General features: G+C 38.0%; 1 protein-coding gene across 1 annotated transcript; it reads left to right on the top strand.

The window, feature by feature from the left end:
- Positions 1-200: 200 nt before the first annotated feature.
- LOC149140872 (homeobox-leucine zipper protein PROTODERMAL FACTOR 2-like) lies at positions 201-11,608 on the top strand. The gene is made up of 7 exons (XM_089448016.1): positions 201-467; positions 1,038-1,478; positions 1,606-1,707; positions 2,052-2,255; positions 2,357-2,518; positions 10,946-11,064; positions 11,142-11,608. The coding sequence occupies exons 1-5, from the start codon at positions 336-338 to the stop codon at positions 2,363-2,365; spliced, it is 888 nt and encodes a 295-aa protein (XP_089304142.1). The 5' UTR covers positions 201-335; the 3' UTR covers positions 2,366-2,518; positions 10,946-11,064; positions 11,142-11,608.
- The last annotated feature ends 514 nt before the right edge of the window (positions 11,609-12,122 follow it).

Raw genomic sequence — 12,122 nt, 5'->3', positions numbered from 1 at the left:
ATTACGCCGTAAGGCGTTCCCCTCTGAAATCAACTTTGCTCTCTGCCTACGTGTCATTACTTTTCACCCTTGGATGATATGTTAGACGATTGAGCCATCTTGAGTCGTTGGATTATGTTGAGGTCGCTGCAACACCTTAACTGCCTGAGCAGCGCATCCGCTTCGTCTCCTTGGGTACTGTATCGACGGCGGGGAGAAGATGCTCGTGTACGAGTATATGCCCCAGGGGCTGCTGAGTCTGCATCTGTTTGAATGGGCGGCGGCCGGGCTGAGGCCGCTAGAATGGAAACAGAGGCTTAGCATTGCCCTGGGTGTTGCCCGATGAAAGACTTCTAATGGAAAATCGTTTAATTAAAGAAGCAATGACGAACTGTAGCTGTTGCCATTGTGGAGGACCTGCGATGCTCACGGAGATGTCTTTGGAAGACCAAGAACTGCGGTTGGAGAACATCAGATTAAAACATGAGGTTTGCTTCCACTGCCATTTAAACATAGTTTAGCTTTAACTCTGAGAAATTAATATTGAAGGGAATTTTCCAAATGAAATCGGTGCATTTCATGTTCGAAACGGTTTCATACATTTATTAAAACTAAGCAAACCCTTATTTTTTGTTTCAGGGTATTGGTTTGAAGTTAAGCTAGGATTTTAAACTTATATTTGTCATTTAGTTCTTCCTTTCAGTAGTAATTATTTGTTTTTCTTTCTACTGAAATGAAATTAATCCTGCTAATGCACGAATTGGTAAGCAGAAAACTCAGAGATTGTGGAAAACTGCCTTCTCCCAACTGGTTTTGGAATGATTTTTCTTGTCGGAAGTGGGCTATATGTTTATGACCGTTTTTAACGATTTGTAATTACTAACTATATGATTGAAAGACCGTGGTGTTGATTTTTGGTTTGTAAGTGGCCCAATTTGACATTCATGGAAGCGTTCTATCAAATATTAAATTCTTAAAATAATTATACTGTGTTGGTGGGTTATAGAATATTATTTTCTGACAGAAATAATCGTATGTTTCTTTTCCCGATTGTGCAGTTGCAGAGAGTTGCTGCGATTGTAGAAAATCTGCCTGGAGCATCACTTTCCCCTGTACACGATACTTCTCTGAGCCTGGCAACTGGTAGTGCTGGTGTCATCAATCGTGTAAATCCTGCTTTCAATTCCCTGGACGGGCTTTCCACTGTCGATGGTGCAGGCCGACACGGATCAAGTCCAAGTGGGATCGACAAATCATCCCCAAAAGAACTTGCCGTGGCATCCATGAATGAACTCATCAGAATGGCTGGAATGCAACAACCTTTCTGGATCAAAATTCCTCACGATGGGATAAAGGAAACGCTCAACCATGATGAATATTTTCGCCAATTGCCGACGGCCAATGGTCCGAAACCGCTGGGATACCGAACTGAGGGAAGCAGAGGTGTTGCCACCGTGCTTATGAATAGCATGGATCTGGTGGAGATACTTATGAATTCGGTATGTAAGCAAACAACCACTGATTGTACCACCACCATTTCATCTTCTTGCCTACTTGATCGATTTCTAACTACTGCTACTCTATACACGGTTGAACTAACTAACTGAACTTTCGTATACAATTCAGAACCGTTATTCGGAAATGTTCGCATCAATTGTTTCCAGAGCCACGACCTTGGAGGTCTTATGCGATGGTGTAGGGGATACCATGAACGGCAAACTCCAACTGGTATGTTAATCTTTTATTCAGATCTGAGTATTGTTACAGAGGGAAGTGAAATGCTCTAAAATACCTAATCAGATTAGGCCTCATTATTTAATTCAAGGATATTAGATTAAAAACATTTTAACTTTGAATTGGAAAATCAAGTATTTTCTCATTATTTAAGTCCAGGATTTTAGATTAAAAACGCTTTAGCTTTGAATTAGAAATTTAAATATTTTTACTTTTCTAAAGCTTAGTAATGGTCTCTAGAATAGTTTATTTGTGAAGCGAATTATACATATTTCTTTATCGATGCAGAAGGTAGAATCTCATTAGATATACTGAATGTCATAACAGATGTATATCAGATGTATATGGAGCTCCATGCTCTCTCACCGCTTGGTCCGCTTAGAGAATTGTATTTCTTAAGGTTCTGCCAGCAGCTTGGTGCAGGAGTATGGACCGTCGTAGATGTTTCTGCAGACAGTTTAGTGGAGAACTCAATTCCGGTGAATTGCAAGAGGCAGCCATCGGGATTAATAATTCAAGACCTCTCTGGCAATTGTTCAAATGTAATTGCTCATAACAATTATTCCATGTTATCGAATTAATATCCATGGTTCCTTGCCTACAGGTTTTCATTGCTGACTGACTCATTAACTGTTTATAACAGGTTACCTAGGTAGAGCACATCGATTATGACCATAGAGGTGTGGACTCCGTGTATCATTCTGTGGTCAGCTCCGGATTGGCGTTTGGATCTAGCGTTGGCTCTCAACACTGCAGCACCAATGCCAACGTCTAGCTCTCATGGAAGTAAATGCAGATACGACTGGTAAACCTTGTTACCTATCAACCTTATATTCCATTACTATGAATCTATTTTCATCCAAAAATATTTACGCCGTAAGGCGTTCCCCTCTAAAATCAACTTTGCTCTCTGCCTACGTGTCATTACTTTGTACCATTAGATGATATGTTAGACGATTGAGCCATTTTGAGTCGTTGGATTATGTTGAGGTCGCTGCAACACCTTAACTGCCTGAGCAGCGCATCGGCTTCGTCTCCTTGGGTACTGTATCGACGGCGTGGAGAAGATGCTCGTGTACGAGTATATGCCCCAGGGGCTGCTGAGTCTGCATCTGTTTGAATGGGCGGCGGCCGGGCTGAGACCGCTAGAATGGAAACAGAGGCTTAGCATTGCCCTCGATGTCGCCCGCGGAGTTGAGTACCTGCACAGCCTTGCACAGATGAGCTTCATTCACAGAGATCTGAAGCCCTCTAATATCCTTCTGGGCGACGACATGAGGGCCAAGGTCTCGGATTTCGAGTTGGTCAAGCTGGCCCCCGATGGAAAGTTTTCTGTTGAAACCAGGCTCGCCGGCACTTTTGGTTATCTGCCCCTGAATACGCAGGTACTCATGGAATCACTCCATTTCATTCCATTGCCCTCGATGTCGCACGCGGAGTTGAGTACCTGCACAACCTTGCACAGACGAGCTTCATTCACAGAGATCTGAAGCCCTCTAATATCCTTTTGGGCAACGACATGAGGGCCAAGGTCTCGGATTTCGAGTTGGTCAAGCTGGCCCCTGATGGAAAGTTTTCTGTTGAAACCAGGCTGGCCGACACTTTTGGTTATCTGGCCCCTGAATACGCAGGTACGCATGGAATCACTCCATTTCATTCCATTGCCCTCGATGTCGCCCACGGAGTTGAGTACCTGCACAGCCTTGCACAGACGAGCTTCATTCACAGAGATCTGAAGCCCTCTAATATTCTTCTAGGCGACGACATGAGGGCCAAGGTCTCGGATTTCGAGTTGGTCAAGCTGGCCCCTAATGGAAAGTTTTTTGTTGAAACCAGGCTGGTTGGCACTTTTGGTTATCTGGCCCCTGAATACGCAGGTAAGCATGGAATCACTCCATTTCATTCCATCAATCTAGCTTTGTTGGAATTCAGTAGCTTTGTTTTGTTTCATTCCATCAATTTAGGTTTGTTGGAATTCACTAGCTTTGATTTGTTTGAATTCATTAACTTAATGGTGCTAGGAAACCCTTCGGAAGGATGGTTTCCCACATTCATGGATGGTATATTTAACCTTTAGACATGCTAGACCCATTGGCATTGGCATAGGCAATAGACTAGTGCACCTTACCTCACCTCTAAGGGGATTCAGATTTCTCAAGTGAGATTCAGACTTAGATTCAAACTTGACACCTAGTGGTATGGAGCTCATGAACCGTAACCCCAACTCTCATGGTTGCAATAGAACCGACAACCTGATTAAGAGACGTGTTTCTTATACCATCCTTATATGAATCTGCATTATTGAAGTGAAGTTAAACAACCTTATGAATCTGCATTATTGAAGTAAAGTACATAGCTTGAATAAATAGGAACAATGTTTTGTACCATACTTGTCCTCATTCCTGCCCTTTGTATATCTCTGTGAGAGAAAAAGAATCCCAACTTCGCATGATCACAGTAAAGCCCACAACCTGAATAAAAGACCTGTTTCTTGTACCGTTCTTTCATAAATCTGCATTATTGCAGTAAAGCCCACAACTTGAAAAAAGTGCATATTTCTTGTACCATCCGTGCCCTCATTCCTTTTTATTTTATTGTTGGATCTGTAAGTAAAAAGGAACCCCAACTCCACATTACTGCAGTAAAGCCCACAACTTGAATAAAAGACCTGCTTCTTGTACCATTCGTCCTTAATTCTCTCTTGTTTTTTGATGCATGGTGAGTTGTAAACCTCAACTCTGCATTATTGCAGTGAAGCCCACAGCCTGAATAACTTAATAAGACACCTATTTCTTGTACCATTTATGTCTTCATTTCTCTCATTTTTAGATTTATGAAACCCAACTCCACATGATCTCGGTAGGGTTCACAAACTGAATAAGACACTGTTTCTTACACCACCATTGTCATTTAACATGTGGTCATGGTCATCAAACTCAACTAAATAATACACAAGATCAAGGATTTATGCCTCCAGGGTTTGAATGTGGGTCATTATTGTGGCTACGAGGGTTGCTTCTTATTCGTTTAGTTCTTGAGATGCACTGACCCACCTTGTAGTGTAAGGGTTGCCCTTTTGCATTTTACATATTTGCACTAAACGTGAATAGTTTGAATGTATCTGTCTATTTTTCTACTTTGAATATCCAATCAGATAATGATATCAATACTTGAAAATTGTGGAAGACTATCTTCTGCGTTTGGTCTGTTTATTGTGTGTCCTTTGACTGTATTTGGAATTTGTGAACGAATATATTGTGCATTGGCTCCAACGAGTAGAGCTTTGACGAAATAATGTCACAGATGTTCATTAATTTCAGTTTGTATATTCAAATTTCAGACAACTTACATGCCACATAGTTTCAATTTCAAGATTTTCCTTCTTTCGAATCTCGTTTCATTGAAGATGTTTGTTTGTTATTTTATATTATATTGAACAAAAATAAATGCTAATTTTTTTTAATGGTTAAAAAATCAAGGCCAGTATGTATTTATATTAATTTATTTTCACGAATTTTTTTGGTATTTTTTTCTGAATAGCAAGTGGTTTTTTTTTCCTTTATCAATCTATGCACAGATTTCTCCCACCTGGAATAGTGTACAGAGTTATCCCACCCTAAACTGCAATAACATATGTGTGCAGCTATTTGCAAATTAGCAATGGAATTAAGAATTCTGGCAAATTCATGGAATTTGATTTAGAAATATAAAAATTTATTAGAAATATTTAAAAATGGTATTAGAGAGTTGATTTTTATCTACTATTACACAAATCTGCACCCTCTAGCACAAAATCCTTACAAGGTACTGAGCTTAAGTGTAACATGGAAGAGTTGTCATTATCACCTAGAGATATACTTCCTTTCTGTTAAGTTTAGCCGAACTGAACTTCTATACGTATGCAAAATGTGAAATGTATATGGTTTATAACATATCATCCGTGAACAAAAGATTTATCAGGCCAGAAACTGGTTTTGGTGTGCAAGTCCCTGGCTAATGTCATAGTATCCTTCCTCACTTTGTTACTAACATTGTAAACGGTTTCAGTGCCATGCCACATGGGCGATCTTTGGTTTGTGGTTGTTTTCTATGTGATATTTTAGGTGATCTTACTGCAGTGGCATAACTGGATGTCCCTATTTTTGGATTATTGTGTGTATATTAACATTGTTGTTGGGATTATTTCTCTTAAGAATTTTCAACTTCAAAAGAAGTCAAAATGACACAAGTATTTTTTGTTTTGGGAATTCTCCAACATTTGTACCTCACTCTGCTGCAGTGGGATTATATTAGAATATCTGAAAACAAATATCTAAACATTTTAATACTCACAATAAATTCCATTGTAGACCTTGATGTTCTCCCTGTGTTTTATACATTATCCTATGTTAAAATGTCTATTAAGTATCTAATAGAGATGCGAGGAAGGAATTACCGAGAGAAGTTGCAAGTGGGTTAATGTAATGGTTAGAAATTCACAAATTGCCTGTGGAGCTCCCAAGTCACCATCACATCATGGTTGCTGAAGGAGCACATAGTTACATTTGAGCATTTTTCTTTACTGACTCAAACTCAAAATCAGACATATTAGAGCACGGTTCTTACAATTCCTCTACTAATTACAACAACCATCGCTTTGGCAGTGGACTACCTGCCCCCCCTCCTGCTTATCAGTCTTCTTTTATACATTAGGTAGGTACGGTGCTTATCTTACCGTGGTCAAGCAAGTTGTGAAATGTATATGATTTATAACATATCATCCATGAACAAAAGATTTATCGGGCCAGAAACTGGTTATGGGTTTTGGTGTGCAAGTCCCTGGCTAATGTCATAGTCTCAATAGTCACTGTTAGACACGTCAGCATTCACACTGGCTTTGACACCTTCAAACCTTACTATACTTCAATTCGTTCTATTATTATAATAAAGTATTATTGTTTGTACTATTCAATTATTCCTGGTAAAAATAGTACTGGAGTACATTCCATACATTGCAATTTCATACTGACCTCCCATCATGGCGCTGTCCTTTCAACCTAAATATGGAGGAGATTAAGCCCTTTCATTGCTTCCACCGACAGTGTGTGAAACCATCTAATTTCGACGTAGCTCAACATAAATCTCAGGGCCATATCTGCACTTCACGTGTATTGCTTGTACTACCAGATTTCGGTTCCTTTCTCCTTCTCTATCAATCTCATTTCAATAAATTATAAATTACAGACATTCATTGATGCAGTTTCAGAAAGGGTTTCCCCTGCATATTGGGCTCACATGAATAAATGAGACAGAGCAGGCTCGACTGGGATGACCTTGCAACACATTCACAGGACTAATGGAGAGATCAAGAGTTTAGAGTAATGTGGATGTGTTCCCAGGTCGCCCCAATCGAAACCTCCTCTGCTACTGCTGCTTTAATGGTGTCCTCCGCTTCTCTTCACTTCTTATCTCACAGCCAATATACTCAAAGGTAAGGACAGATACTATAACTGCAAGCAAGAAAGAAACAAAATCTGCAACAAGCAACAATTTTTAAGAGTCTCTTTCGTTTGTTTGTGATTCGTGCAGTCTCCCCTCTCTTTGATAGTAGTGCTTTGTTTTCAGGTGAGCAAATGTTGTTTATAGGGGCAACCATGGGAATTTTTATATATATCGGGAATCTGGCAGATAACAACAAGGTTAATGGTTTGAACTTGCTCTTATTTTTAGGATTGCAAGATATTTTTAGATTCTAATAGTTTTTAAATGTGATTTTTTGGAAAGTTTTCTTATTAAATTTGTCTAAAATCTGCTAGGGATTCATTGAAATCACAAGCTGTCTAGGTGAACTCTTCACAAAGAAAGTGCCCCAGAGATTTTTGAGGGTGCTGAATCTATATATGCAATTAAAAAACCAGTTTAAACAACACAAATCAAGATTTGGCCACAAATTTTTTCACTAGGAAACTCCAAAAAATCTCATTTAAAGACATTGGCTCTACCTATCTGTTATGTAGAATCTGCATTTAATAGCGACCTTGGCCCTCATTTCTAAAAATATTCTTGTTTCTTTGATTGAGAAAATTGTATGTCACAACTGGCATAATTCAAGTGCAGTGAGTTGTTTGTTACTGAATCCTTCTATGCTATCAAAATCTACAAATACAATTACAGCCAAATTATTTGTTTACTTACTGAGTCCATCAGTGCCAATCAGGCTCTATAATTCCAATCCATTTAATCATAAATTTCAACAAAAATTGGTCCACCATGTATGTGGATCAATCATTAGTCAGTAACCCTACTCCTCAGGAGCCAACGTGCTTTCAAGGGTTGTACTTTAATGCACATGCTACATAGGAGATAGGTGCTGCCACGGTGTTCAGCCATGGGATGTTCAGCTCACAACTTACTTTCTCTGCCAACGGGCCATGTTGCCTTGTAATGGTACATTGATGCTTGAAGGCCTCATTCAATCAAATATGCAGGGAAATATGGAAGGAGGAGTGGCAGCAATCTGACTATCTGAGTTCGAGTCCTAAAATTGAAAAAATCTCGAAATTACAGAGTAAAGTTTCTTATTCCTTTGAATAGCGATAGTAACTTTCTTGGAACTTTCTCAATAGTCACTGTAAGGGAGGAGGAATATAATTGCTTTTCAAGCAAGTTCCTGGGTTGATGTGATAGCCTCCTTTCACAAAATTCCTTTGTGCAGTCCCATCATTGCTTTGAGTGGTCTCAAACATTTCCAAAAACCATTTTATACAATTGGTTTATAAAGGCTTTGCCTTTACAAAAATCTAGCAAACCTTCTTAGGCCTTTCGTCCCTCCACCATAGTCTGATCTGAGGTTCAGGTCTCTTTTAGGGCTTGACCCTTTTCGGACTGCAAGTTGGCCTCACCTAAGTCACTTTGGTATTGTCTTCTTCTGATGGTTTGGCTTTCATGTTTGAAGAGTTTTACTTGGGAGCGTGAGCAATTATGTTGTGTCCAATGCATCCTGCCCAGTGACAGTAGTTAAAGGGACATATAAACCATAAAGGAATGGATGGATTCAGGTTTTATTGACATAAACCAACCATAATGGAATGGATTTAGGGTATATTATTATTGTTGATGCTTTTATTCAATTGGAGTAGCATGGGTGGATTTAGGGTTTATTGTTCTTGCTGATGCTTTATTCAATTGTAGTATTGTTATTGTTTAGGAACCAAAATACCTTTCTGTAGCTGATTGCTTTTTACTATAAAGGAAATTTGAGTTTCATCAACATTGACTTCATTAGAGCTGTTCTGATACTCAACAATGGATGTGTGGTAGGTTATATTCCTTTCTGATGATTGGTTTGGTTTATTATTTCACATTTCCTCCATGTTATATTTGTCCTTTCCCATTGAAATATTTAACAAATCCCCATATCTATATTCTTCTTTAGTTCTTGTTGAATAGGGTCATTGTGAGTTTCTTCTATCTTTATTTTTGCAGTTAACGTGGACAAATTTTTTTGACCTTCTGGCAGGTGTTGGACACAAACATCGGTTCTAGTGGCATTTGGAATGCCATAAACTTCCTGACAATTTTCACGTGTTCTCACACTAATAGGAAGTAAACCATATAGAATTTAGGTCATTCTATCAAGAAACATTATTCTGTCAGCAAAGCTTCTAAAATCCTGGTTATTCTGTTAAGAAACGTTAGGTGTTTATCAGGAGAAATAAAATGCCAGATATAAACTTGAATGTGTCTTATTTTTTATATTTCATCAAACAAACATCAATTCATTTGAATTTGTAATACCTGAAGAGGGGCTAAAAGGTTAAAGGGATGCAAACCTCAATGAGATTTGAGACAGAAGCTGGACTTTTCTTCATGACCATAGCCAGACTAACAAATTATGTATGTTTTATATAGGAAACTGTTGTAACTAAGGTTTACTGGGGTGATCCAAGGGAAAAAATCTATGATGCAATTGAATATATTAAGGTGGACTGCTTAGTCATGGGCAGCGGAGGCCTCGGACTCATCAAAAGGTATTCTCTCTCTGTGTGATCACCTAAGTCACTTTGGTATCGTCTTCTTCTGATGGTTTGGCTTTCATGTCTGCAGAGTTTTACTTGGGAGTGTGAGCAATTATGTTGTGTCCAATGCATCTTGCCCAGTGACAGTAGTCAAAGGGACATATAAACCATAAAGGAATGGATGGATTCAGGGTTTATTGACATATAAACCAACCATAATGGAATGGATTTAGGGTTTATTGTTATTGTTGATGTTTTTATTCAATTGGAGTAGCATGGGTGGATTCAGGGTTTATTGTTCTTGCTGATGCTTTATTCAATTGTAGTATTGTTATTCTTTATTTATTCAGTTGTAATAATGTGGAGGTTTTACTGATTGTTCACTGTGCTATAGCTCTGGTTTCACTGCTAAAGGTAGCCTAGTATGGTAGTATGTATGGTTGGCTGGGTTGTGATCATGGTGTATCATGCCTTCTAATATCTATGAGAATTTTGATGTTATTTGCTTTATGTGAACTAACTTTAGAAGATGGAGGAACCAAAATACCTTTTTGTAGCTGATTGCTTTTTACTATAAAGGAAATTTGAGTTTCATCAACATTGACTTCATTAGAGCTGTTCTGATACTCAGCAACGAATGTGGCAGGTTATATTCCTTTATGATGATTGGTTGGTTTATTATTTTACATTTCCTCCATGTTATATGTGTCCTTTCCCATTGAAATATTTAACAAGTCCCCATATCTATATTATTCTTTAGTTCTTGTTGAATAGGGTCATCGTGAGTTTCTTCTATCTTTATTTTTGCAGTTAACGCGGACAAATTTTTTTGACCTTCTGGCAGGTGTTGGACACAAACATCAGTTCTAGTGGCATCTGGAATGCCATAAACTTCCTGACAATTTTCACGTGTTCTCACATTAATAGGAAGTAAACCATATAGAATTTAGGTCATTCTGTCAAGAAACGTTATTCTGTCAGCAAACCTTCTAAAATCCTGGTTATTCTGTTAAGAAACGTTAGGTGTTTATCAGGAGAAATAAAATGCCAGATATAAACTTGAATGTGTCTTATTTTTATATTTCATCAAACTAACATCAATTCATTTGAATTTGTCATACCTGAAGAGGGGCTAAAAGGTTAAAGGGATGCAGACCTCAATGAGATTTGAGACAGAAGCTGGACTTTTCTTCATGACAATAGCCAGACTAACAAATTATGTATGTTTTATATAGGCAACTGTTGTAACTAAGGTTTACTGGGGTGATCCAAGGGAAAAAATCTGTGATGCAATTGAAGATCTTAAGGTGGACTGCTTAGTCATGGGCAGCAGAGGCCTCGTACTCATCAAAAGGTATTCTCTCTCTGTGTGATCACCTAAGTCACTTTGGCATCGTCTTCTTCTGATGGTTTGGCTTTCATTTTCTGCAGAGTTTTACTTGGGAGCGTGAGCAATTATGTTGTGTCCAATGCATCTTGCCCAATGACAGTAGTCAAAGGGACATATAAACCATAAAGGAATGGATGGATTCAGGGTTTATTGACATATAAACCAACCATAATGGAATGGATTTAGGGTTTATTGTTATTGCTGATGCTTTTATTCAATTGGAGTAGCATGGGTGGATTCAGGGTGTATTGTTCTTGTTGATGCTTTATTCAATTGTAGTATTGTTATTGTTTATTTATTCAGTTGGAATAATGTGGAGGTTTTACTGATTGTTCACTGTGCTATAGCTCTGGTTTAACTGCTAAAGGTAGCCTGGTATGGCAGTATGTATAGTTGGCTGGGTTGTGATCATGGTGTATCATGCCTTCTAATATCTATGAGAATTTTGATGTTATTTGCTTTATGTCCAGTGAAGCAGTTGTGAATGTTTTATTTAAATTTTCATACTTTGGAATGTTTTATTTATGAATTAAAATTTTATGTGGATTATGAAAGGATTCATGACTGACTTGATAAAAGGTCAAAAATGAAATTTGATTCAGATGGTATTTGGTATTTGGTTTTACTTATGCCCAGGGGGAGATGTACTCCAGTCAATATATCAAAAAGGGAATAATGGAAATATATAATATATACATGGTTTATAGAATTAAAATTTATATTTTATTTAAAAGAATTTTACTTATGAAGAAAAGTTTTGGAGATTTAAATTGTTAAATAAATAATTTAAATAAATTAAATTTAATGATTTTATTATGAATTTCTCTGAGTGAACTTAATGGTTAATGGTTAAGAGTATGTATTTCTTCTCAAAAGGTCACGTGTTCAAAACCAGAGGGGCAGAGTGAGCATGTATGTTTTGGTAGACTTAGCAGTCAAATCGTTGCGCCTGGTTCTAGAATTGAGGTTTTGGTAGACTTAGACTTAGCAGTAAAATTGTTGCGCCCAGTTCTAGAATCAAT

This window comes from Pinus tabuliformis, chromosome X (genome assembly GCF_031772625.1).
Source record: "Pinus tabuliformis cultivar Carrire ecotype Pingquan chromosome X, CPIR1, whole genome shotgun sequence".
Lineage (NCBI taxonomy): Eukaryota > Viridiplantae > Streptophyta > Pinopsida > Pinales > Pinaceae > Pinus > Pinus tabuliformis.
Note: the sequence above shows the minus strand (reverse complement) of the source record. Positions and strands in the feature narration are given on the sequence as shown.

Bases quoted from the DNA above. Each gene is read 5' to 3' on its own strand.
- LOC149140872 (XM_089448016.1), top strand. From the start codon at position 336: ATGGAAAATCGTTTAATTAAAGAAGCAATGACGAACTGTAGCTGTTGC. The intron at 1,479-1,605 runs GTATGTAAGCAA...TATACAATTCAG, and splicing joins TGGAGATACTTATGAATTCG to AACCGTTATTCGGAAATGTT. The intron at 1,708-2,051 runs GTATGTTAATCT...GATGTATATCAG, and splicing joins TGAACGGCAAACTCCAACTG to ATGTATATGGAGCTCCATGC.